The sequence below is a fragment of the Denticeps clupeoides genome, chromosome 19 (genome assembly GCF_900700375.1).
Source record: "Denticeps clupeoides chromosome 19, fDenClu1.1, whole genome shotgun sequence".
Taxonomy (NCBI): domain Eukaryota; kingdom Metazoa; phylum Chordata; class Actinopteri; order Clupeiformes; family Denticipitidae; genus Denticeps; species Denticeps clupeoides.
The window spans coordinates 8,678,376-8,706,121 of record NC_041725.1 but is presented as its reverse complement, the minus strand read 5'-3'; the positions used below and the strand labels follow the sequence as shown (position 1 = coordinate 8,706,121).

The following is a 27,746-nucleotide window of genomic DNA, read 5'->3' as shown; positions in this document are numbered from 1 at the left end:
ATCATCATGTTTAGGCTAACACTATACTATAAATACAATAATGCATCACTAAATGCCACTTACTTGTCTATAAACAGGAATAAGGTGAGAGAAGTATAAGATAATGCCAGTGGTTTTGTGCATCTCTGTTGGCGGTTCGTGCACTTACGTGTACACACTTACAGACACAACGAATGTGTGAATGGGCCTGGGAGAAGTCTGTGGGACAGAAAGTTCCCATAATTAGCAGCTCATAAATCTTCAAACCAGCACAGTTTACCTCAGAGAACTATAACCGCACAGTCAGCACTGAATGCTTGTGTGTGTGTGTGTGTGTGTGTGTGTGTGTGTGTGTGTGTGTGTGTGTGTGTGTGTGTGAGTGTATGTGCATGCGTGTTTATGTGTGCGTGTGCGCGTTTGTGTTAAAATGTTTGTGTTAAAAAATGTCTGCATTTATGACATTTTATCTTTTGCAATCATATCTTAAGGGGCTACAGTGCAGTAATCAGGATTCTTTCACCAGCAGTTTGTAAACTGGAAAAGTTGGGACTTTGTTGGGAATTTAAACTAAAGGACTTTGAAATCATTAAAATCAAAATCAAATTAGAGCCAATACTCACAACAGAGAATGCACAATTAACATTACAAATGTCTAATGTTTTGCACAAAAAGTGCTCATTTCAAAATGGTTGTCTGCTAGAGGTGTCAAAAAAGTTAGAACAAGCATCTCCTCTTATCTTCAAAACAGGGCATCAGAATTATTTTTAACATTGTAATTTGATCCTATTCTTGTCTGATATAAGTTAATAGCTGTTGAAGGGTTTGTGATGTATTTTTCTTTTAACAACATGCAAAATGTTCTCTAAAGGTGAATGGTCTGGACTTTATAGCACCTGGACTCTTCTACGATGAAGCCATGCTGTTGTAATAGCTGCAGTGTGTGGTTTTGTATTGTCCTGCTGAAATGCACCAGATCTTCCTTGAAACAGATATCATATGGAGGGGAGCTTTTGTTGCTTTTAAACTTTTTTTTATACTTTTCAGTATTCATAGTTTCTTAGTTTTACCACGGTGGCAGTGGTCTCATAGCGGGTAAGGAAGCTGACTCAAAACCAAAGTGTAACCAAAGTTTGTTATGTTACCTATATTCCATTGTGTGTAAAATATTGGATCATAGGATATATGCATATATATGTGTCACAGGGGGAATTCGATGACGTACTTGCAGACATACTTTCGGCGTGGGGATAAGCCGTCGTACCGGTAGAGGGGAGCGGGGAGTCGGTTCGGGATCTTTGGGAAGGACCGGGGCAGAGGAGAACCGGAAGACGGCGGGTTTCAGGATGGTCCGGGATCTTGGACTGGACGTGAGTAGGTCTTGGGCGGCAGGAAGGTAGGGGAGCATGGAATCCCGTCTCAATCGGGACGGGTCAGGTAGGTTCAAGGTCAGGGGCAGGTAGAGGTTGTAGCCAGGAAGTTCCGGTCGGGGTTCCTTTCGTGGTTTCCAGGGGGTCAGGCAATTCTCGAAGTCGTGGGCAGGCGAAGGTCGTATTTCAGGAATCACTATTATCGTAGGTCGGGGTGAGAGAGCTAGCGTCTCTGGCGAGTAAACTCATACAAAGAGCGGGCATGTCTCCTTGGGGTTACCTCACTTTTATACTTGCCACCGCCCGCTTCCATTTCCTCTTCCGGGTCGTCGTCTCCCAGGCTGGTGAGGCGCCCTCTAGCGGGCTGGAGGCGCATTGGCCATGACAATATGCTATATACATCTTTCATTGAACTCAGTTTGCAAAATTACAAGCAATTAAGTAAGATATATGGAATTTTTTTGTATATTGCAATTTATGCTAAACTTTTTTCTGTTTTCTGAGGCATGTACTAAGTAGCCAAAATACCCTTTGTGTAACTAATAGAGGTTTTGGAATACTGGTCAAATTTGAACATGTTATTCCAGACCTATCTTCCCTATTCTCCTGACCTGTGGGGGGTGGGGCAGAATTGGTGACAGTGAGACTCTCCCCAGGTGGCCATCTTACCAAAGGGTGGCCCGTGTTTCCCACTGTGCTGCAGGTGAGCGGGACTACCACACTGTCAGTAAATTTCAGGAGGGCATTTGAATGGAAGCTTGTATGATATAAATATCCCTGAGGTAAAAAAAAAGTGTGTTATCCACTAGGCAAATATGGTCAATCAATTACTGCTAATGATCATCAATTTCAAGTATACATTGAATCACAGCCATTTATGGAACAATAAACCACTGTGTAGGAGACTATGGTGACAATGTGGAAGACACGGGACACCATGGCAAGACTAACTGCGGACTGGGGACTTGTTCTTTCAAGCTCTTGAGGATCATAGACACAGTGGCTGGCAAAGGAAACACATTCAGAAAATGTGCAGCAATGCCATCAACTCAGATCTGGCAGAAACCAGTGGGATGCAGGTTCACCCATCTACTGTCTGGAGAACTCTGGTCAGAAGTGGTCTTCATGGAAGAGGCCAAGCAGCTCAACTATTTCTGAAAACATTAAACGGCAGAAGGCAGTTTGTTCAGGATTTAGATTTCTCTCCTGTTCGTTCACTGCATTTTGTTAATTTGTGGAAATAAACTATTAACACTTTCATTACAGACATTACAGTATTTTTTCAGATATGTCTAAATTACTGTTTATTCAGATATTTAGGTTATATGATAGGTTACATAATCATGAACCCTGTTAGGTGCAGAATGTTCATTTCTTTGTCACACAGGCAGTACCACTTGCTTCCTGGAGATGATTTGTCGGTTCAAGGCACTTTTTTTTACCTCAGGGATATTTATATGATACAAGCTTCCATTCAAATGAAGACTGTTATGAGTAGACTGTCTTCATTGCTTTAGGAGATCTTGATGCTGATGCTCTCTGACAAGTTACAGAACAGAAGGGTTGGCATCAGATCCAGCAGCCCTGCATCTCGCCGTCAGATCTATTTGGATGCTGTACTCAGGGCTCAGTGCAGGGTCTACCACGTCTCCCTCAATCCACTCTGAGGACTTCCTTCACTGATTTCATTGATGACTTCTTTTTTTTCCCCCTCCCTCAAATTAATTTGTTGGTTCCTCAAGCGAGGATGTGAGCAAATTGCCTTTTGCCTTCAGTTCCGTATCTCTCTCCCCACACTGCTAGCAGGGTCTGTCGGGGTGCTTGGTGCTCATTTATTATCTGCCCGTAAAGTGCCTTAGCAGTAAAGGGGGAATTAGTGATCATGTTCATTCATTTAACCCCTCCCTACTTGGGGAAGAGTGGACTGGTTTCCAAGTGAGCAGATGCTACCTTTCAAGTGCCCCTGATTTTTACATTGTGCGGATGTCAGATGAACACGGGCACAATGACATTCCATGTGTGAATGCATGCACTGAAAGATGCACGTCTCCTTTTTTTAATTCGTTTTGGATCATGGAAAGGCGTATATTTATAGATTTTGCAATTTCGACGACTAATTGCAGGATTAGTGGTGTGATTGGTGTGGTGTAACAGGTTAACACACCAGTGCTGCTGAGGAGCTGCTGTCACAGTCGATACGCTCCTTAAATGCTCACTATAGGCCCTACGCTAATTCTGTGGGTTTGAACACAAATAACCAACACAATGCACATGAAAACAAAATCGATTAGTTCAGTCGCTCTAATCGTCAGGTGTAATGACACCCCTTATTTATCCAACTGAGAGGGATATTTACTTTATATCATTTTTATTATGATATTTATCCTGACCCGCTGGACAAACTAAATTTTGGCCATAAAACGTTCGTAACGTGTTGAATTTGTTCAGCTTTCAAGTAGTGGTGTCATTGGAATGTCAATGGAATATGTTGTTGTAAATATGGAATAATTATGATATTGGAATATGGAATAACCCATTTAATCACAATAGTATGCAGTGATTAGTAATGAGTAATCAACAGTAAAAAAATGGCAATATTTGCTTTTTTTTACTTGGAAAATGAAACAAATGCATGTGCACTCTTGAACAAAAAAATGATTTATTGACAACTGCATTTGAATTATTATAAGGGCATATGCTGGGTCGGGGGTTCTGACCTGAGTTTCATGTTTGTCCTATGTTCCCTTCATTCTGGATTGTTCTCACCTGTGTAGGCATGTTTAAAGCGGCCCTGTTTGTTTCTGTACTCCGCCAGGGTGTTTTTTGCATTAACTCCCCTGTCTCATGACGCCGTGCGCATGCGTCTTGCCACGTCCTGCAACCGTGACGATTATCCAGAAGTTGCATTTGCTCACAGTGCGACCAACCAGCTGCTGACCCAGGGGACGTCCACCCAGTTATGTCATCATGGCTTTTCATTAGAAGCAACTGAAGGGAAAGAATGCACCGTCCAGCCTACACTGATCACTGTGTGATGAACGTCAGGCCTCCACCATGTCTGCTCGGATGTGAGTGGGACAGGGTTGAGCTCACTAAGAGCCTGCCTCGTGGTAAACTATGTTGACAGAACTGATGGTGTTTACTTTCTGCCGAGACTTGGAATAAATAATGAATGAGACATACGCATTTCATGCCCGTGATTTCCTCAACACGATATCTCAGCATCTAATCCGTCATTAAAAGCCTTCACGAACTATAAATATTTCATTTGTATCTAGGTGCTGCAAGCTTTTCATGACGGGAGTAGAGCTGATCTCTTGCCTCCACTCTGTAATTGGCGTGGCATCATTCCCATCATGCCCCTGACCTGCAGCTAATTCCCTTCCTTGCTTTTGCAGTCATGTTCTTGCCCACAGCAGCATGGCCACAATGTCATGACCCCACAGACTCCCTATTTTTAACCGCCCACCCATCAATCACCCCTCTGCTTTTCTCCATGTTTTCTGCTGGTTCGAAAATGTGTTGGTAAAGGGTGTATGAAATGACTAAGAGTCAGAGATGAGTGTAGATCCAGTTGCTACTTCAGATGTTTGAGCGTTTGGATAGATTGGCTGAGGGCTGTGGCAATTTGTGGTTATGTAACCTTCTCAGAAGATTTTTTTTTTCCCCATTTGAAACTGGCCAGCTCTGTTGTCATTAGTGTCTGCACGAAGCTTGCGCAGGAGAAGTTAAGCCTCTGCAGAAACGTCTACATCAGGATTGGCAGAAATTCCTCAGGTGGATTAGTAGTCTGTCAGGGCTGATTACAGACAGCAAGAAATAAATCCCCTCCAGTACCTGAACTTCTGGTGCTTAGTTCTGCATTCGGATACTTTGTGAAGTACAGTTCATGAACTTTTATAAATGTTTTGCATTGCTGCCCGTATCTAACTTCTTAAGAAAAATGTTGAACAGACAAATACCACATGTTTATACACCAGAGTGGCAAAAGTGCTGAGAAGTTTATATTTAAATTTTTTGAGCCAAGGTGCCACTGAGGTGCCACTGAGCAAAGCACCGTCCCTGTCATGGCTGCCCACTGCTCCCTCAGGGTGATGGGATAAATGCAGAGGATGAATTTCACTGTGTGCACCGTGTGCTGTGCTGCTGTGTATCACATGTGACTTCACTTTCACTTTAAATGAAATCACTAAAACCATGTCAGAGAGCTTTCAGATCAATTTTTCATCTTTAAATTAAGTAACAGATTCATGTGCATTTTGTTTTCACTAACTGCATTAACTATACAAATCTAAGCATATTTTACAGTAAGTAGCAGTGACAATGCTTATCAGATAGCTTTGTCAGTTCAATGTTGTTTTCTTTGGGTATGGGGGGGCGGGGCGTGAAGCGCAGAGGCAGGACATAGGGAATAGGATTTATTCATAACAAACACAAATAAAACGGCACGAGGGCCAATAACAGGGGAAACAAAAGGAACTAACCAGGAACTGAAAAACATACACGAGGTAAGTAACAGGGTCCACATAAAAATGTCACAGCCTCGATGGGCTGCTGAACAAATCCTTATAACCCGGCTCCAGCCATGTCTACCGAATTAACCACGCCTGTTCCATGGCTGAATCTTACTTTGGAAATTTGTGTAGAAAGGATTCAAAAATATTCTGTTAAAATGACAATTAAGTAATAATTATATTCTAATCTTAATCAACATAATCATCATAAAGGTTGCACAACTATGGTTATGAAATTGCTGATACTCTGGTACTTAGGCACAAGTTTAAACTTTTAAACCTTTTACCTTTTGATTTTCTGTCTTCTCTCCCACTCTCTTTCTCACACATACTGAAACACAAGGTGTGCAGTTTAACCCTTTGCACAAAGTATTTTAGTCAGGTTTGCCAAGTCTCCAGAAAAGAGACTTTACCTCAGGTTAGCTGATGTCTGGGAAGCACATCCGAAAGTGCATGTGCTCTGAGACAATGTTACATGCTTATGTAAGGTAGGCTCATGCTGTGCTGGGGAAAGCTTTTTACTTCTTCTTTTTTCTTTTTGTTCTATTTTAGGGACTTGGGTGACATTTGGTGGACAAATATCTGATGAGGTAAGGATGGTGCACTCTCTACCTGTATCTATATGTGTGTGTGTGTGTGTGTGTGTGTGTGTGTGTGTGTGTGTGTGTGTGTGTGTGTGTGTGTGTGTGTGTGTGTGTGTGTGTGTGTGATAGAAATATATCGTGTGCTGTGATAAAGTCACACGGGACTCCAGGGGCACTCAGGGATTATATAAACCACAGCAACCCCTTGTGACCCCTGCCAAGGGGTCCAGAGCCCGGCCCACACTGTCCCTATTCTATCTGAATGTCCAACCCCTGTGGACAGCTCTCAAGTACTGGGAGGACATGAGCCTTAAAGTCCACACACACACACACACACACACACACACACACACACACACACAAACAGCTGACATGGTGACTCAGAATGTCTCCTGCAGTCAGGCCTCAGCTCTGAGCCTGTTCTCTCCTGTCATTAGGCGTTTGTTGTACACTGAACATGACATGCTGGTGTCTGGGGTCACTGTGCCCTGTGTCCTGTGTGTGTGCTCGGTGTTGAATATATATCTGAAGAGTGTGTGTGTGTGTGTGTGTGTCATGGGTTAGGATATAATCAGATTCATTAGAACCGAGTGCAGGGTAAAGTGCAGAGGGAGTAAAAGGAGGCGCAGAGCACATAATAGGGATTTGAACATTATGTAACATCACCCTGTAGTCTATTCACCTTTTTTTAACTTCTCTGTTTGCACGCACATAGAGTAGTGTGTTGTCTACATATTATCTACATATTTTCATTTTTTTGTCTGTTTGTCCTAGTCATGCCTTCACAGCAGATGGACAAAAACAGACAAAGTAGAATAGGTACAAGAGCATTATATTTTATATGGATTATATAGACAATATATAGAAGATACAGTTTATCCCCTCAAATCTAAGCTTTTATGTCGGGTCTGAATCATTTTGCAGTTACATGGCTTGTTGAAGGAATCAGAAAATGTATAAAACAATGTTAAACATAATGTGCTTATTACACATTTTTTAGTAGCGCAATAATTTGTTCTAGATGTGTGTGGGGCAAATCTTTACGGTGCTTTTTGCTTTCATTATCCAGATGTTATGCACTTCTTTCAGCTAATTCCGTTTAAACAGGGCTGAGCTGAAATATCCTCGCTGCCCCTGGCCCAGCACTCCAAATTGTTCCGTCCTTCTGCTCGTCTTTAATTAGGACCGTCACGTATCCAGTGACTGCTGACTAGAGTGACTGCTGTGGTTTTCTTAGTGGAATAGAATGGTTTTAATTTTTTTTTTTTGCACTTACACACAATGAAATTACCCACAAATACCTTGTAATTTTCCACACTATGGGGACATGGGGAAAAGGTGAATCTTTACAAACATTGTTAGTGATGGGGCAATGATTTTAAGCGTGAGACGGTTTAAATATAATGTTTAGACATTTGCATGCATAATTGTTGCTGTTGTTATTATTTAAGCAGAATTTCTGTTTGCCAGTAAGTTGTGTGAGCCGATTTTGACGTTTCAACTCAGGTTGCAGAGCAGCTGATGACCATCGCGTACGAAAGCGGAATCAACCTTTTTGACACTGCAGAGGTGTATGCGGCAGGGAAGTGAGTGAACGGCAAATACTTCAGAGCAAAGCTCCGGTCTGGATCTGTGAACCCTTACATCTGATTCTTGTCTGCTTTGTGTGTCCAGGGCTGAGGTGATCCTTGGCAACATCATTAAGAAAAAATGCTGGAGGTACGTGTCTGTGTGTCTCTGTGTCTGTGTCTCGTTTTTTCATCCATTAAGTTTCTTTCAGACTTTTCCCATTTGTCCAACGTGTACTAACAAATGCACCATTTTTAGACTGGTCAGATGTTAAGGTCACTGTGACCGAACAGTCTGGTGCTTTACTTCAGTGACTGTGTTTTCAGTGACTAAACATATAGCATCTGGCCAGTAATTCTTAATCATTTGAATGTGTACTCATGTTGAGGAACACAAAATAGATTTTTTAAAAGAGATGAGAGTTATAGCTAGCAGATCAGCTAGTCGTGTGGAACCCTACACTGCACACTCTCTGATCGGCCGCCTTTGATAGATATTTATATCAAAGGCTGCCGATCAGAGAGTGTGCAGTGTACACGTCACATTTTCATCCTTTTATATATATATATATATATATGTGTGTGTGTGTGTGTGTGTGTGTGAGACGTGTGTCAGAGGATCGTACTATAAACTGTTCTCTTATGACACAAGAAAGGACCTTTAGAAGGAGTGCCAGAGTCTATTGGGAGACACTCTTCATTTGCTGCTGCTTAACAGTTTCCCTCAGTAGGACTCAAAATGATCTCAGCAGTATCACAGGGGTGTAGTGCATAGTTCATCGGGACCAGGTGCTAACACAAATATCAAAAGAGAGGGAAAAGACTGCCGCTCTCCCCTCCTCCGAGGTCCGGGGCCAACAGCTAGACTCATTTCATCTGCCTGCTTCGCCTTCCCAAGTCTTTCCGGCTCCTCTCTCTCCATCTTTCAACACTTTTTCCTTCTCTTTGAGTTTTTGCCTCATTTCTCTTCATCCACACAGAGAGGCCAGTACATTTCCTTCAAGCGCCCTTTCATTTTCATTCGCTCTTCCCTGGCCTTGGTATGGCAATGTTCGTGCACCTTCACTGCCCGGCTGTTCTGTTGCCACGCAGCTCAGAAGCTGGTGCGAAACTGCCCCGGCACCCATTATCACTGAGTCAGGGAGAACAGCCCTTACACATGTTGAAGTTGAGCTTTATTGTCATATCAGATACATGTTAGACAGTACGTAGTGAAATGAAACAACATTTCTCCAGAACCTGGTGCTACGTGTAACATTTAGACAATTAAATGAAGTTGTATACCGACATAAAGTGCACATGTGCGACACATAAAGTGCAAACAGGGGACTCTGGCAGTACAAGAGTAACATTGAACATTTACAGTACCTTGCAGCCCTTAGAACACCTCACACTGCACCTCGTATACTCTGCGCCTCCAGTACTGCTCGCCTGGTCCCTCCATCTCGGAAGGTAAAAGGAAGACATTCATCTAGACTCTTCTCCGTCTTGGCCCCTCGATGGTGGAATGAACTTCCCCTCGAGGTCAGAACAGCTCAGTCACTGAGCACCTTCAAACGGCAGCTCAAGTTAATTTAGATTAACTTGTAACTTTCTTATTGTCTGACTTATGTATAGAAACTAGAACAGAGTGAATAAAAAGATTGTATTCATAGTTGGGGTCCTAGTGAACCAGAATTGATCTCTTCATCGATGGTAACATGGAAGCACGTTGTAAGTCGCTCTGGATAAGGATGTCTGCCAAATACCTTAAATGTAAATGTAAATTTAACAAAAACCATGTAAACAACAATGAGACAGACAGCGCTACACAGGTGAAATGAATAATAAAGTAAAGTAAAATAGTGCAAAAACTGCTGTGTAAATGGAACATTGCAATAATAGATGATATTACTCAATATAAAAGAGGTAATGTGTGTGTGTGTGTGTGTGTGTGTGTCAGTCCAAAGACAAAAGCCCCTGAGCTGTCTGATTGTCTGTGGAAAGAAGCTATTGCTATAATCTGGTAGTGAGGTCCCGAATACTTCAGTACCTTTTCCGGATGGGTGGTAGTAGCCTAGTGGGTTACACACTCGCCTATGAACCAGAAGACACAGGTTCAAATCCCACTTACTACCATTGTGTCTACCAAGTTGCTCCATGGGGGGACTGTCCCTGTAACTACGGATTGTAAGTCGCTCTGGATAAGGGCATCTGGTAAAATGCTGTAAATGTAAATGAAGAGTGCCTGTGAGGGGTGTGTAGAGTCTTTTTACAATGCTTGTGGCTTTCCGGATGCAGTGTGTGTAGTAAACGTGTCATGGAGGGAAGAGAGACTCCAATGATCTTCTCAGCTGCAACATGCTGACCAACAGCATGAGCCGGGTTGACTCAGTGTGTGAAAAAGTGTGTGAGTGTGTGCACATGTAAATCAGAACATGCTCATATTCTTGATCTGTGGCAGACATCGTCTTATTTGCTTCTTTGTGCGCTCGGCCTGTGGCTGTTTTACATTTCCTGGTATTACGTAAGCCTGGAATGCAGATGGTGCTCTGGGTGCAGCATAGTTGGATGTGGAGTTGGGGGGGTTCACACCACAATCTCATTTGCACTCATCTACAATGCAAATGCTCTCCGTTTCCAGAGGACGGGCAAAACAGCAACAGCGCGTTGCATGTAGGTTATGCCTAAGTTGGTCAGGAACACTTTTAAAATCTAATTAAAGAGGTGGAAACAAATGGCAAGTGCAATTATGTAGCGATAACATCATTTAACTTTTAATGTCGCCATAATTGCCGCATGATGAGTTCACACCATAAGCTGTCTCTGCAGGCCAGACACGATGGCATGGGGGAGATTGTCTAGTGGCAGAAAGGGTATCATTAATGTCTTTAAAACGGCTGGTTTAAAATGGCAGTGACTCACAAGATCTTCTGTTTTTCGTCTTCTCTCTGCAGGCGATCCAGTCTGGTCATCACCACCAAACTGTACTGGGGTGGAAAGTAAGTGCATTGTGCAAAGGTTTATGGTCATTTAGATATGTACTTACAATTGATCCGAATTTATCAAAAACAGGGTCCAGACGGCTGTACATGGCTACGGTCGATAAAAATGGCTGTTAATGAATGCAGAGAAGCCCATTATTAGCAACAACTAGTCTTCCAATGGGATGTTGTGCTCATTAATGCCAGTCTGTCACTTTAAAGGGGTTCATTTTAAAAGCTTTTTTTCAGCCTAATTGTGTTGTGGGTTCGACCGCAGGGTTATTTCCGATTTTGTCAATGGAAAAAAAGGATATTTCTAAATGTCCCTGAACTTTTTAAAAGTGGTGTATGTGTGGACATAGTCACAGACCGGATCTCACGCACGTTTATTTATGTTTTTGTTCTTCACCCATTACTGAAATCTTCTGAGCCTGTTGGAGGATTGCAATTGTCATTTTACTTCAGCCTGTGCTGTCTAAGACAAAAAAAAAAGCTTCAGTAATTAGTGTAATTGGCTGAATTGAGTTAAATACAAACCCCTCGGGTTGGAACAAAATACCACTGAGAATGTTTTCTTTCTGAGCCTGAACTTTTCAGCTCTTTTTTATTATGTCTTATTTTAGTGTCCTTTAGAAACTAAATCAGAAATTAAGTCTGGTTCTGCCTCAGAAGTGCAGAGCATTACATTTCTGATTTAAAACACAAACTGATTCAGTATACATTGAATTTGCATGTAAATCCCCCAATTACAATGCAACGTTCATATGAAAGTGAAGTGAAAGTGAACAATATTTTGCCTAATTACCATTAATTAATTGTGAATAGTCTAATTAATGTTGATTGTAGCCCTTTTGAAGAATAATGCTTCTGGGCTAAAATTGTATTTATGAAGCAATAATTCTGTCACAGACGAGAGATAATGCTGGCTTGTTTCCATTATGATGCATATTTTTCAGTTGTTTAAAATCTTTGCCTTTCTTTCTTCATTCAGCAACACTTTATCAAACAGAAAAGAGCAAAGAGTGACAGCTTCTTCCTTTCTGTTCAGAGAATGTACAAGTATTCTGTTAGCGCAAGTATGCTGGAAGTACTGATAAGGTTTGAAGAGGCCTGATTCTTTTTTTTTTTTCTGGCATTTGTCTTTTTTCATGAATAATAATCAGAAGTGGAACAGGGACTCAAAAAGGAGGACAAATGGTTTGAGAAGGATGAGTTTGTGTGAATATTTCATCATGTAATAAAAAGGGCGAAGCTCAACTCTGAGAAACACAGAGTACAAGTTCACTCAGTAAAAACTTTGCATATAACAGTGATTATATGACTTCATATAAACCAAATAGCATGCGTTAGTGAGACAAGTGAACCATCATACCTGAGATTCCCCTTAAAGAAGGAAAATATTTGATTGCTGTGGCTGGGAAGGTGTCTGTATGAATGAATCATGGTATAAAATTGCATATAATTATTAATCATTTAGGAATACAATGCTGAATCTTGTGTTGTTTGTTATTAAACAGGGCAGAAACGGAACGAGGTCTTTCAAGGAAGCACATAATTGAAGGTGAAACACAAAACTCACACAAATTCTCATATTCATCTTGTGTTTTTGGTGAAATTTATTTTACATATTTTAAGCGAAAAGCAGTGTATCCACCACACACACCATAAAGGTACATCGCCAAAGGTCACCAGACAAGCTGAAAACATAGTGACAATGGCAGCTCCTCGCATTCAGCTGTATCACTCATGTCAGATGGCGGTTAATTATGGACACACTCATTATCAAAAATTGTCCCTGAGTGTTAGAACACCAGGCCTTTTCATTTCCTGTCCTTATTAGATCTGAAAAGACTCACTGCGCTTAATGGAAGGCAGACGTTAATTAATGCACCGTTTGTCTGATGAAAGTTTAATGCATGATTCGATTGTGGAGGGGCACCAACACACCTCGCGCGGCGCTAGATAAGCGCGGTTAATAAGAAAACGTTGATAAAAAGCCATTCTTCATTCCCCATGCTCCTCTGGGTGCAGCCACATAATCTGATTGATTAAGTTCGCATATGAGTTGTTGTGGACGTCCCAGCGGGGTTTAGGTTTGCTTTATAAATGCCAAGATAGAAGATGAAGCACGTGCCAACAAGACACACACACACACACACACACACACATACACACCGTTACCTCCATGCCCCAGATAGCCTGCAGGAGGGCCCGGGGATAAATTGCATCTGGTCTGCATTGCTCCTGCTTCTGCCCTGGAGTTGTGTCTTGCTGTGCAGCCTCTTTCTTTTTTTATCTTTGCCTTTTGTTCCTATTTCCCCGCATTACCCTCCCTGCCCCTTAGCCTGTGTAACAGGCTTCTCATTACTTTCTCACATCACATTTGCACTGGATGAATTAACACTCTTTATTCATTCATGTACGTATTCGCTATTTCTTAACCCTAGATACCTTTTGAGGGGCACTGGCTCTTCAGGTGTACTTTGAGGAACCACCCTTGATAAATCAAATGATCAATATTACAGTTATCTATTAGCTAAGAGTTATCTATCTATCAAAACTAAACACTTTACCTTCTGAAGGTCAAAATAATTCTCCTTAATCTGCTGTGCTGGTTTTCCTGGTAAGAAATCAGCAATAAACGACACATTGCAAATGAAGTGGATGAGACGGAGTCTTGGTTTGTTTTGTTGCCAGGTCTGAAGGGATCCCTTCAGAGGATGCAGCTTGAATATGTGGATGTCGTCTTTGCCAACCGACCAGACAACAACACTCCCATGGAAGGTGAGCCTGGAAATTTGGGACTTTCATTCATTTCTGTATTGTTATATCTTTGCTCAGGATTTTCTTTTTTTATTGATCTTTATTTGGCTCTCTGGTACTTCTTGTACTTGACTGGTGCTTTCTAAATTATTACTGATGTGGCTCCTTATTGAGGTTCTTGAAGTTGCATAAAGTCTGTTTCCATTAATGGAGCAAAAGGTATCAGCGAGTGTCATTTGGAAAGTCATTGATAAGATATTGACACAAAAGACTGGTTAACTCTCTCTTTTAAATTAACCTTCATTTAGGAAATAAAACTTGATTTGAATGAATAATTGCTTCTTATAATGTCATTAATGTCAATAAAAATACATTTGTATTTTCTCTCTCCATCATTTTTATGATACCTTGTACTGCAGAATTTACAGTGTAGAACATGCAGTAAGAACATGCAGTAACATCAAAAGGATAATTTAATGCATCCCTGTCTAGGTTTAGGGCTGATGGTAACTACACTAAACAATCATTGCACTCTTTTGAATTGTGTTAGTAACATTCATCGGCAGAAATTATAAAAGACATGTAAACACCGAACGCTGGTCAAATATGGCAGATCAGTAGGCAGGGCCACGAATCAACCAATCCAGGAAGCCCACGGTGTGTGACAACCCTGCTGACAGAAAACAAACCATGGAAAGCGAGCGAATTGTTCTCCTACCAAAGCTTAGCTCTTCATTTTTCACCCACCACCTGGGTGAAGCACATTACTGTTTTTGGTGAGGGATGAGACCACATGAGAGTTGACACCCCATTTAACGCCTCTATTTTGCAAATGTCAACAGGAACGTGTCCTGCTGTGGCGGACAATGACCCTGTCATCGTATCTGTGCGCTGCTGGGTGGGGGGACATTTTTCTTTGCTTAAAGCCTGGTCCTGCTGGGGCTCCGGGGTCTGCTGGGGCGCCGGGCTGATGAGTAATCAGGCCAGGGCCAACATGCGAGGTGGGATCGCTGCGTGCAGGAGGAGGAGGGTATTTTTGGCCCAGTCTGCCGGCAAAAACTCCCACCGCTCCCAGCGTCTCTCACATTCAAGCCTTTGTTTTTCCATGCCATTTTTTATTTTTTTTTTGCTACTCACTTTCATTCACCTTCTCCCCCTCGTTTACTGCGAGAGTGTGAATTCATTAGTTTTTTTTTTAACTTGCTCCACTTTACAAGCTATAACACGATTGTAGCCAAAGGACTAAACAGTGCAGTACAGCATTATGAAAGGGCGTCATTACTGAGCTGTGGTTTGGGTGGAGCCCCCTGGGGTCTCTACGTCTCTCTTCAGCATTTAATAAAGTCATTTCAGCAAATGAATAAGAACAAAAACTGTACCAGGACAAGCACCCTCTAATCACTCAATCGAGAAGCATTACAGCCTTGATGTGTTGGACGGTAGAAATGACACAGAGGTCCTAATGGCAGCTGATGATGTTTTATTTTGCTGTGGCGAACGGAAGTGCCTCACCCGAGGCGCGCTGCCCTTTTTTTCGGTTCAGGAAAGGTCAGAGGCACAGTAGGGCAACACCGGCAGCCACAGAGACCCTCTGAAAATCTTCCAAAAGTAGCAATGCAGAGAGCAAAGCCACTGAGAAATGACAAGAATGCCCACCACTTGTGCCGACAGAAATGGAAGTGGCACAGGTTAATCCGGACATCTGTGGCATGACGGCATGGGGCTTTTTGGAAATTCCAAAAATTCCGGCTCCGTCCACCTGCAGCAATGAACCACTTAGAGTTCCACACAGGGAAAAGTAAGCAGGTAACTAAGGTTGTTAGAGCATTTGTAGATCTTTCAGAATGACAGCGATCGGCTGAACAAAGGGAACCACCAATTCAGTGAAAATCATTTTCTTCCAGGATTTTTTTTAATTTTGTGTAGATTGTAAGAGAACAAAATGTTTTCAGACTTATTTTTAGGAAAAAAAATTTGGACCACAATGGTATTTAAAATTATGTTAATTCCTGTTTCAATTCGTTTTTTCATTCATTTCTGATGGTTTCTTATTATTTGCACATGAAATTCTAACAACGCTTGCAAAATTTGGCCACCCATGTTGCAAACGCACACACTCACAGACACACATCGGTGAGTTTCTGTGGCCACCCACCCACCCTTTTCGGTCAATACTGCCACAGCGCAGTTGCACCTTGTGCTTCCGCAGTTCTGTTCTGATATAACTGAGCCAGTTTTCTCTGCGTGTTTACCAAGGTCACGGTGGTGCAGGAACCTAACGCCGCCTCTTCTCTGACTGACGTTTGCCATTCATATGGGCAATTGACACAATACAAAGGCCAGGAAGGGAATTAAATGTGATCATACCTCAGTATCCATCCTTGACATTTTATATTTATTTCATGGTTTTGCAGTGCATGCTGGGAGCGTCCGTGATCCACACCCGTGCTATTCTTGGGCCTTTGTGTGGTGGTACTAAGGAACAGACCTGGTCGCAAATGAATGTTTCCTCCTCATCTCTTTTCATTTTCACTGTCATTGTACAAAAGAAATAACATAATATCACAAAATTGTAAATATAGCTTGATATATTCTACCCAACTACTCACAGATCCATAAATAGTTTTCTAAATAAAGATTTTCATGATTTTCTTAATTAAACTATAGGCACGGGTCAGTTGTTTTGTGCTCTGTTTTCTGATGCCCCAGTGTACAAGGGGTGTTAAGAGCATATAGAATGAATGTTTATTGAACGTTTTTTCTGCAGTTTCCTACAGCGCTATTGGTCCCCTGTTCCTATTATTGGGGGTACATTATTAGGTAAAAAGCCACATGTAGTGATTTGGGGCTAATTGGCACATTCATTATTCCTTTGGTTGAGAGGATGAGAGTGCCTTTACTGCTTGGCCCACTTACGGGGTCCGGCCAGTTTAAAGACTATGTGTATTTTATGTCTCACTGACTCTTTTTAAAACCACATTCCGCTAACATCAAGCCCATTAAGAAGCCAAGCGTTAAGTAAAAAAAAAAAAAAATGGCCAATGCTCAGTCCGTTCATCACCAGAAACAACTCCCCTCTCTTAATCTTGCATGCACAGGCGGTGCCCGGTGCAGAGGATCTGCGCAAGTGTCCAGAAGTGCGGAGTCGTCCCTCCCCGCTGTGCACTGCATGTTAAGAGCTCCCCTGCCAGCTCACCGAGCACATTCTGTCCTCACAGGACCCACATGGCACTGCAGAGGAGTTCTGTAAATGGGCCAGCATCTCAGGAGTTGTCGCTGGAGTGCTGGTTTTACATCTCCGGTGTTCAGTGTTGGTTGGCACATGCAGTGTGTTTTACTACCCAAAATCAACAAATCAAGGTCGACCAAATACAAGGAATCTAAATATACACTACAAACTTTTAACATGCAGACACATAAAGGTACACATACATCATCTAATTAATATACTTATATTTATATTAATTTTTAAAAAACTGTAAACAGTGAGATCCCCCTCCCTGACTGTCCAGCGGTGTGGACACCACAAAATGGCATGCAATGAAACCTGTAAAACCAATTATAATCAAAATATAGAAAGACAGATGTATTATTCGTAGTGGTGTGTGACAGGACTGTGTGTTGGATCATTTGATGAGAATCAGGAAGAGATTACCGTACCATTTCCATATTTATTGGCTCTTATAGTAGTCAGATGGAACTGGGTCAAACACTGAGGTTTTATTACTCTCGCTGTCACTTCTTCCAGATGTTGCCCTGACACGCCTTTGGCTGTCAACACTGACGACATGTCACTTCCCACAGACTTTCCCGGTTATCTGTGTTTGGTGTAAGTTTTGGGGGTGTCTCTGTGATTGTCCTTTCTGCTCTGAGCGAGTTAATAAAAACTGGCACTGGCCATCCAGTCTGGTTTGTTTCTTGGACATGTAACACCTACATATTCCTCAGTGGAGAGAAGAAGAGGGTTACCAAAATAAAACCGTTTCTATAACAACAAAACAGTGGCTACACATGTCATGGAACACCGCTGAATGGTCTAGCACATCCTTTTTATTTAGCAACCATGATCTCCACCTGTGATTTGATATTGATGTTTGTTGTTGCTAAGCAACATAATTACATCATCGGTCAGTTAGGTATCATTTCACTTTACATGTAAAGGGCTAAAACAAACCGCAACAACCCACTCTGGTGAAACAATTCCCAATTACCAGTCTTGTCTGGTAAATCAAACATATTCCTTTACGGTTGTACTACATTGTGTGCGTCCATTGTTTGAAATAATGCAGGTGAAAACAGTTACAAATATGCTGAACTGAAATGTTAACAAAAAGGCAACAAACTTCTCTCAAAACAGCCAACATTTTATTTGCAAGTCAAAAACTCAGAACTGTCCAGCTGAGCCGTCCAATCCCGCAATGCTGGTAATGCAATTTGACGAACTGCAGTCAGCTATATTGCATTTTTAGCATCTTTTGCCCTCATAACCGTTGAAATTTGTCTATTGTGATTAATTATTGGATTTAAAAAAAATGATTCCTGTTTTTCAGAGATTGTTAGAGCCATGACACATGTGATCAACCAGGGCATGGCCATGTATTGGGGGACATCCCGGTGGACAGCCATGGAAATCATGGTGAGTGAAAGCATTTACATAACCAGCTCAGACACCAAATATGAAATATGTCCTCTAAATTGAGCAGATGAGACATGTTCATGAGACAATAGCAACAGAGACACAAAACGCTGAAGCGTCCCTCCGGGGAAGGTCTGTGGCTTATGAAATGGTTTCTAGCTGCTGGTGTGCCGAGATATATCTGCTGCCTGTCTGATGTGAAACCAGCCATTCAGCAATGTCACAGCAGCCAACGCCTCACGTGGGACGCCATGACCCCTCTGCAGCTTGGTCTCTGACCACTGACCACACAGCCAATAATATTTTTTTTTTTTAGCTGACTTTGAGGGCGTGATAGAAAAAAAAAAAAAAAAAGAGAAAAGGAACGAACAAAGCTTTGTAAAGTCTGGGAGGGAATGCTGGGACATCTTCAAACGTCCCCCTATTGTGAACACTTTCCATTCTGTCCTATTATTTGTCTGCTGCCCTCCGACTGGCTCGGCGGTTTCAGGCACCTCTCGCCGCAATCTCAGCGTGCGCCAGTTTCAACGTGATTTTAATTAGAACCAGTTTGAAGCCGCGGGGAGGTTAGAGCACGCCAAAGTGCTGTAATTTGAGACACATCATTAATTCATGGTTATAAATGGGGGGACTCGGGGCATGCAGATGGCGGGAGAGGAGTGGCAAAACAGAGAGCTGCGGTGACGGCATGTAATTTTTGCCAGAGTATTTGCGGCTTCATGTCAAATGGGAGTTCCTCCCAGTGCAGCCCATTCTACACCAGTAAACATCATCTCGTGGCTGGGATCCTTCCGGCGTGTTCATATATGGCTCCTTAGCTGCACGTTTAAAGTTTTAATTTGGCCCCGCCCTGTGCCAAGTGTCCCACCCAGGACCATGCTCAAGGAGATCAAGGTGCTGTGGATAGTCAAGTTTCACGTGGTAACATGCAGGTAGGGCTGGTCCCAGGTAGGAGCCACTAAGCACAGCTCACCCTCTCACAGTGAATTCTCGCCATAAATCTAATCAACTTCACACTTTTTAGGATTGAAGGATGAAATATGGTTAGGATTGATTGAATAATGTTTTATCCTATCTCACGAAATGTTTTTGCTCTGAAAGGGTTAATAATACGACTGTCTGAGTCGATCAACACCAGATGCTTCGAGCAGTGTGCTTGTGAAACACTTCATCTTGTTGGGCTTGGCTAATTCCCTCCCTATTTCCGTCTCTGTCTCTAGGAAGCGTACTCCGTGGCACGGCAGTTTAATCTCATCCCCCCGGTGTGTGAGCAGGCAGAGTACCATCTCTTCCAGAGGGAGAAGGTGGAGGTGCAGCTGCCGGAGCTCTACCACAAGATAGGCAGGTGTCGTTCATTGCTCGTCCTCCCTGCCTCTCCTGCCATCTGGTGTACACAGAAACCCAGTGGCACGTCGCCCATCTGCCTCCATTGATGGTTAAAATGACAGCATGTTAACTGTGAGCTCAGTGAGCTCAATGGTCACCACCATGAAGGAGCGTTGCTGCCATTTTCACTATAAGCACGGGGTATCGCTGTATATTTAGGCCTGAACATCCTTGGCGAAGACTGGATCTGTAATAGTCCTTTTTGTGCCATGGCTGTAGGGGTTGGGGCCATGACGTGGTCGCCGCTGGCCTGTGGCATCATTACGGGGAAGTATGAGAACGGCATCCCAGAATCTTCCAGAGCATCCATGAAGGTATGTACAGAATGCCAGGAATTAACATGTTAAACCCCTGCTGTGCCAGGCTCGTACGTTTAACGCGGCCCTCTTTGCACTCGCCTCTCCAGTCGTACCAGTGGCTGAAGGAGAAAATAGTGAGCGAGGACGGCAGGAAGCAGCAGGCCAAGCTGAAAGAGCTGGGCCACATCGCAGAAAAACTGGGCTGCACGTTGCCACAGCTGGCCGTGGGTGAGGCAGAGGTTTTCCTTTAGACACACTGTGCATGATCTTCCAGTGTAGACCATTACAAACACCCCCATTCCTCCGATCGGGGAGAGCTCATTTGCATTCCATTCTATTGGCGTGAATCTGCAGAGTGGAGACATGCAGCAACACAGTGGATGAACGGTGGATGTAAAAATTCCACACATCCCTGTTAAGATGTCAGACCGCAATAAATCGTTTCAAAAACTTTCCTTGCCTTCAGTGTGGCCTATAACCTGTGCAAATCTGCTGAAAATGTTCACATTTGGGTCAGTATGGTGCTTCATTGCCATGTGTAGCTATGCCTTCTTCTCATGAGTTTACGGTTTAGAAGCATAAAGATCAAAAAAAAAAAAAACAGAAATCAGCACCTTTTGGAGACCATGGGAAGACCATGTCTCCAAAGTGGTAGTAGCCTAGTGGGTAACACACTCACCTATGAACCAGAAGACTCAGGTTCAAATCCCACTTACTACCATTGTGTCCCTGAGCAAGACACTTAACCCTGTGTGTCTCTGGGGGGGGGGACTGTCCCTGTAACTACTGATTGTAAGTCGCTCTGGATAAGGGCGTCTGATAAATTCTGTACATTTTTTATGTAAAACTGAGAGTTGATTTATTAGCTAGAACTGGTGCAGAATCAATTTTATTTAAATGCTCTCTGTCTTTAGTACTCTTCATCCCATTAGGGGTCGCCACAGTGGATCAGGCATCTCCATTAACCCCCCTGTCCTCTGCACCTTCCTCTTCCACACCAACCACCCACACGTCTGTCTCACCACATCCATCAACCTCCATCAGTGCGTCAATGCATCCAAAGCAACACAATCTCACTTCTCAGGCTTTGTCTCCAAAACATCCAACTCCAGGCTCTCTGCCTTTAGTAGTAAATGCCTTTCACTGTGCACAAAGGAAAATACATGCACACTCAGTGAACAGGTAGAATAATAAGTGCTTACTAAACGGGTGGGGGGGGGCTGACATCAACAAACCACATGCAGGGGACGTGGTGATCTATCCTCAGAACGGGCGGATGCCGAGTCAGCAAGGGGTAGGCCAGCATGCAAGCTCCCTGGCGCCAAGCCGCTGACGCTCTCTGCAATATCAACAATAACAACACTTCATACAACTCCAATACACTCCAGCACTTTCACTCTCAATCACTTCTGGACTCACTCCCCCCCCGAAATCCTTGCACAAACTCTTAATTCAATTTCTAACTCTTTTTACCTTGCACAATTTTTTTTTTCCTGTTATACTTTGTCACTTTATACTTTGACTCCACCTATTTGCACACCTTCACCCTACCCGTTACACAAATTTGATGTTTTAGGTTAAAGACATAAAAGTGTTATATTTACTATTTGCATAGTGCAATATTTGCAATACTCTGGACTGTAGCAGTCGCTAAAAGCATTTCGCTGCACATCATACCGTGAATGACTGTGTGTGTGTGTGTGAGACAAATAAAAATTTAATTTGAATTTGACTGGAGTTACGAGGTCGGTGTGCCACACCTGCAGTTCGGCAGCAGCAGGACAGTGGTGCTGCTCCACCTAGTGGCCAATCAGTCAATACCGTCCACCTCCCAACATAGAGCATTTTTTTTTTCATTGAATGAATTCAGTCTGAGCCCAGTTTTCATTCCGATATTAGTATCTGTATCTGTTTAAAGACTTAACACCGATAGTGACCCTATATTTTCTCACTTTCCTCTTCAGCCTGGTGTCTAAGGAATGAGGGCGTGAGCTCAGTGCTGCTGGGAACGTCCAATGCTGAGCAGCTAACAGAGAACCTGGGTGCCATACAGGTGATTATGTTCCGCGCAATGAGTTTAACTCAGTTTTGGAGTATCAGAACTACAGACTAAAAACCGTGTTTTTCCTCCTCAAAATGCAGGTGCTTCCAAAGATGACCTCTCACATGGTATCAGAGATTGACCACATCCTTGGGAACAGGCCATACAGCAGGAAGGACTTTCGCTCGTAGGCGGCCCTGTCCTCGTTTTCTGAACAGACAGTTGTGAAGCAGCCAGTACACCCAGCGTGGTTTCTGCCCTGTCCAACCCTGTCTAACCCGAGAGCCCCGCCTCCAATCCGAGGGGGCCAGCCGGAGCCGAGCCCCTATACCCCCTTTCCGTGCATGTCACCGCTGGGTAGAATCGGAGCAGCCGGTTCTCCACCTCCAAAAACTAGAAACAAAGCCGTGCATCTCCACCATGTGGCCCAAAGCAGTGCTACTTGGCCTTTTAGTTCATTGCCGTCACCGCTGAGCCCTAGAGTATGCACCCCCACCCTGAATATGGTCCCCGGAGCACTGAGTACAGTACGGCACTATGGAATTCTGAACGAAGCATGCCGACCTCTGCTGTCGGGACATGGAACTGGAGCCTCATTCCCATAAATCCCGAACCGAGAACCTTGTCTTTCCCGAAGGAAGAGAGAGCTCCGCTTTTGCATTTGCCTGTTTAGTAAAAACCCGCATCGTAGGTTGCTGATGTAAAGTTAGAATTATGCTCAAAGTTATCTGGCTTCGATCCCTGAAGAACCCGAGTCTACCCTTGGTGTTGGTTTTTTTTTTTATGTATTATATATTTGAAGAATGTAAAAGCATTTTTTACATTCATGTAATATAAAAACTGACGTCAGCCCTTACTTCATGATAAAAAATCAGTATTATTATTATAATTATAAACCTCTATATTGTATAACTTTACCGTGTATCTTCTCTTTTACCTGCAAACCATGCCGACTCTGGACATAGTGCTAGCAATGATTCAGCCAGCTTTAATGACACGATCTGTGGATTTTCAGTAAATTATAGTGAACCAGCAAAAAAAAAAAAAAAAAAAAAAAACACACACACACACACAACCATTTAATATGTTTGCTATTCGTTTTTCTCATTCCCCCCCCCCAAATTCCAGTTTCATCTGAAAGCAGCGTTCCTGGACCCCATTCAGAAATTCAGTACTTGGCGTCACCCCACAGAGTGCCTTCAACTCTTCCCTGCATGTATGACATTTGGGGGTCTGTGCTTGATCTATGTAAATGACCTTGCAGAATTCATAGTTCCTCTATGTTTTCTAATGTTTGTACAGCGGTGATATAGACAGGCTATATTTGACCCATTGGGATGTTTTTCCACGTCACACTTTTCCTTCCTGTTCTCAATGCAGTGACTTATGTAAATATAAACGTTCGATCCTGTGTTACGCTTGAAATTCAATAAATGCATCATGCCATGAAATGCGAGTGTTACCAATATTATGAACAGGCTTTATTGAAAAATTTTCAAGACCAGTAAGGAGGCATGAAGTATTACGAAGTTCTGTCTTGTGATCTTCGATCGGTATAAAAACAGAAGGCCGAGATCCTCCAGAATGACCATCGCGAATTTCATGAAAAATACACAGACGAAGCCTTCTCCTTCCCTTGTCCAGTCCGTTCCCACCCCACCCACACAGAGCCACCCCGCAACACTGTTCGCTTTATCCTCTTCTTATTGCTCCTCGTTCATTTGCTTATTTGGATCCCGTGGACAGCAGAGCAATGAGGCCAGAGGAGGCGCTGATCGACAAAATGTAGTTACTGAAGGTAAAGAGTTAAGGCCAGCCAATAAATGCAAATGAATGAAAGGAAACACTGCAGATAGAACACTGTACAATATTTTCACCCCTGACTGGAAAAGGTGAGCCTCCATAATTATGCAGATCGCACGTTCCCATTTAAACTTTCCTATTGAAATAGAAAAAAAAAAATGCTGAAGTTGTCTAATAACTTGGTTGGACCACTTTTCTTAATATGAAAATAGTAGTCTTATGGTTAAGTGCACCAAAAGTGCACCAAAAATTAAGAGCCAAACCAAACAATTGTAAAGCAATGCTTCCTGACAGTGTCTGGTTTGAATGATAAATAATTCTGCAGGATTAACAGCATACTTCTTCTTTACACACCTCAAAAGAGACATTTCCCATCAGCCACCACAAGGTATGGAAACTGTGGAGGTCACTCCACCTACATATAATTCCCAAATTTAATTTCCTTATCGCTTGATAAAAATCTATTTGAAAGTGAAATATTTGTCATTGTGAAGCACACAGCACATGGTGACACAGGAAAATGTGTCCTCTGCTTTTAACAATGACACTTGGTGAGCCCGGGGACGGTGTTTTGCTCAGTGGCACCTCAGCCAGACTTTGGAACTGGCAACCTCCCAATTACAGGTCTGTTTCCTTACCCGCTATGCCATCACTGCCCTCCTACTTGTATTTTTAATCTTATTTGATGTCTTCAACACCTTTTAACAAGCCCTATGTGAACCCAGGTAGAAAAGGATACACGGTGGGGTTGAAGTTCTTCAGCAAGAAGAAAGAGGCGATGATGACCAGCACCAGGAACAGTGTGTTGTTGTAGAAGATGGAGAAGGTGGTGGCCTCGTAATCTGCAACCTCATTCTTCTTCCACAAGATCCTGTAGGAGACATTGCATAGTTTTTGTTTTTTTATAAATCACCCTGTTACTGTTTGAAACACTGATAACATAAGATCACCATGTAAGCAAGAAGCATCTCTCTTCAGAAACAACCAACCCAATCAGCACCCACGCCATTTACATTTACAGCATTTATCAGACACCCTTATCCAGAGTGTCTTACAATCAGTAGTTACAGGGACAGTCCCCCCCCGAGACACTCAGGGTTAAGTGTCTTGCTCAGGGGCACAGTGGTAGTAAGTGGGGTTTTAACCTGGGTCTTCTGGTTCATAGACGAGTGTCACCCACTAGGCTACTACCACCCTACACCGCGACTTGCCTCTCATCCTTCTCCTTGCGGGACATCTTGCGGTTGTCAGCCTCAGACAGCTTGCGGGTCACCTCCTTGGATACAGCATCTTCACGTTTCTGTGCAACCCTGGGGCCAGAAAGTAACCATAAAAATCCCCACGAATAACACGGAAAAACACGCAAATTCACACACACACACACACACACACACACACACACACACACAAAGAAAAAAAAAAGTTTAGTTACTTGTGCTTTAAGACAAACTTGACGTTTTTGTAAGCGAAGGCCACCAGGTACGTGCTGACGAGCGTCATGACCGCATAGAGGACGGCAGACTGGACCAGGTCCATGTGCCAGATCCTCCAGAAAAGCCCTGGGCGAAAACGACGAGGCAGAAAATCAATACGCGGGTTCTCCCAGCAACACGGTCCGCCACGCAGCAACAAACAACCAAAACAGATGCGTAACACTGCACAACCAACAACAACTTTACTCCTGTGCAACAGTTAACTTCGTCAAGGCTGAAGTATATTACCTCGCATTTTACGGTTCTGATTTGTGCTGCGTGCTACACGCTAACCCCCGGCTACTCACAGATGGGGATGGCGGACACGATGAGGGCGTTCCCGTAGAAAAGAGCCGTGGACTTGGCCGACAGGTTCCTGCTGAAGTCCTGGAGCAGGAGGTCCTCCTCGGACTGCTGCTTGTTGCTGCCCTTCGGCGCCATGGCTCGTACGCTTCGGTGGAGCTTTCGGCCGCGGTCGCTGCCCGCGTCTGAGACCGACACGTCACCGCGCTGGGCTTCGTACGAACGGGAACGCCGCGTCAGCGCAAACGCGGAAATGCGGCCTGGCTCGCCGCGTCGGCAGGTCCGGTGTCGCGGTGGCTGCCGTGAGCGCGGCCGCCCCCTGGCGTCCCGGGGTGGCCACGGCTGTTTGTGGTTTGTGCCACAAACTCCCCAACAAAAACACAGTTTTCTGCTGGGACACGCCCGTGTTAACTTGTCTCGGGTACTGAGCTGCTGGGGGGCGGCTTTGGTGTGACCGCCCCTATCTTTGTCAACACTGAGCCACGTTATACTATGGTTATACTATGGTTATACTATGGTTATACTATGACGTTTGTACTGTTCCTGTAGTTCTATGACGAGACAGTCCTTGCACAGGCCTAGCAGGTGAGGAAGCAGATGAATCCCGAACCTCCAAGGTGCCACTGAGCAAAGCACCGGGCGCCTGTCATGGCTGATGGCTTCGACTGAATCTTCTACTCTTCCTGTGATCTGTGGTAATATATCTCTGCACAGGTAAACCTGTTGAAACATGTGTTCATTAAACAATGGAACCACAGTAATAAAATGACAGCTCAGAGTGACTGCGCTTGAATAACCGATGCTGGCAGATCTCTCCACCTTTCCACTGATTTGAGAAACAGCCAGTTGGGCCTTGACTCTTACCGCCAGGTTTCACAATAGACCATTTTTCATAAAGTAGGCTATAGGTTGCTTGTAAATATATAGGCTTTATTACTTTTACTAGTAAAAAACCTGGTGGTAGTAGCCTAGTGGGTAACACACTCGCCTATGAACCAGAAGACCCAGGTTCAAACCCCACTTACTACCATTGTGTCCCTGAGCAAGACACTTAACCCTAAGATGCTCCAGGGGGGAACTGTCCCTGTAACTACTGATTGTAAGTCGCTCTGAATAAGGGCATCTGATAAATGCTGTAAATGTAAATGTAGAATACCTTTTCTAGTATAATTCTTGGACAGAGAGATATCAAATTAGACAATTCAGTCTTTTTAATAAATCGCCAACTACCATCCTCAATGTTTTTTCATCTCTCCACAAAATAAGTAACAGAAACTCATAACTCGTTGTGCGTGTGGCATGTTCAAGATACAGTACAGGCCAAACGTTTGGCCACACCTTCTCATTCAATGTGTTTTCTTTATTTTCATGACCATTTACGTTGGTAGATTCACACTGAAGGCATCAAAACTATGAATGAACACATCAACACTTTCGCTTCCTGCCAGTTTCCATATTCGGTGAATGAGACGTATGCTTCTGGAGTCAGCAGAAGGAGAAAAACAAGGTAAACAGCAGATTACAGAACATAAATCCATTTTCAGGAGGATGTGGAGCAGAATGTCTGGATTAACTAGATGATTAACTGGATTAACTTTTTATACACCGTATCGGCTCTCGATGTACATAAAATGAGCCATTATTAACATCTAGTAGAAACAAATATGCATCTTGCAAAGGTATTTCTTTTGATTCCACTGCTTACTTTTTAGTCTCTTTCTGTTTTAGGAGTGCAGAAGATTTAATGGCTGGATGACACTGATAGAAGACCATCAACAGAAAGAGAAGCTGAAGACCAGGTAACACGTTCTGGAGATCTTGATGATTTCTTTCAAAAACCAACCTTAAGTCCTCAAAATCCATGTATACTGTGTATTTGACATTCCCGGGGTCCACATGCACCTGATTATGGAATCCTGAACCGTCCCAGCTGGCACCAAATGGGCTTAATGTATCGGGACTCCATAAAATCGACACTCAGAACGCGGACAGGGCTGCTGCATTAATGTGGACACGCGAACAGTGCCTTTGTATTCGTTTATGTTCCTGGCCTTGTGTCTCATGCCTG

General features: G+C 43.3%; 2 protein-coding genes across 5 annotated transcripts in view; one reads left to right on the top strand and one right to left on the bottom strand.

The window, feature by feature from the left end:
• kcnab1a (potassium voltage-gated channel subfamily A regulatory beta subunit 1a) overlaps window positions 1-23,158 on the top strand; it is a 79,931-nt gene extending 56,773 nt beyond the window's left edge. For all 4 annotated transcript variants that reach the window (XM_028961548.1, XM_028961545.1, XM_028961546.1 and 1 more), the window contains 12 exons: window positions 6,413-6,450; window positions 7,951-8,030; window positions 8,119-8,163; window positions 10,949-10,993; window positions 12,493-12,536; window positions 13,673-13,759; window positions 18,289-18,374; window positions 19,595-19,715; window positions 19,980-20,074; window positions 20,167-20,287; window positions 22,024-22,112; window positions 22,202-23,158. In XM_028961548.1, coding sequence (XP_028817381.1) covers window positions 6,413-6,450; window positions 7,951-8,030; window positions 8,119-8,163; window positions 10,949-10,993; window positions 12,493-12,536; window positions 13,673-13,759; window positions 18,289-18,374; window positions 19,595-19,715; window positions 19,980-20,074; window positions 20,167-20,287; window positions 22,024-22,112; window positions 22,202-22,291 — 941 coding nt within the window. In that variant the 3' untranslated portion in view covers window positions 22,292-23,158. The remainder of the gene's footprint in view (window positions 1-6,412; window positions 6,451-7,950; window positions 8,031-8,118; window positions 8,164-10,948; window positions 10,994-12,492; window positions 12,537-13,672; window positions 13,760-18,288; window positions 18,375-19,594; window positions 19,716-19,979; window positions 20,075-20,166; window positions 20,288-22,023; window positions 22,113-22,201) is intronic.
• Window positions 23,159-23,557: 399 nt separating this feature from the next.
• Window positions 23,558-25,933, bottom strand: ssr3 (signal sequence receptor, gamma). Its single transcript, XM_028961550.1, has 5 exons — window positions 25,684-25,933; window positions 25,336-25,462; window positions 25,115-25,213; window positions 24,643-24,774; window positions 23,558-23,892 (listed from the first exon to the last, which is right to left on the bottom strand). Exons 1-5 carry the CDS (start codon window positions 25,814-25,816, stop codon window positions 23,826-23,828), a joined length of 558 nt encoding a protein of 185 aa, XP_028817383.1. The 5' UTR covers window positions 25,817-25,933; the 3' UTR covers window positions 23,558-23,825.
• Window positions 25,934-27,746: the final 1,813 nt, after the last annotated feature.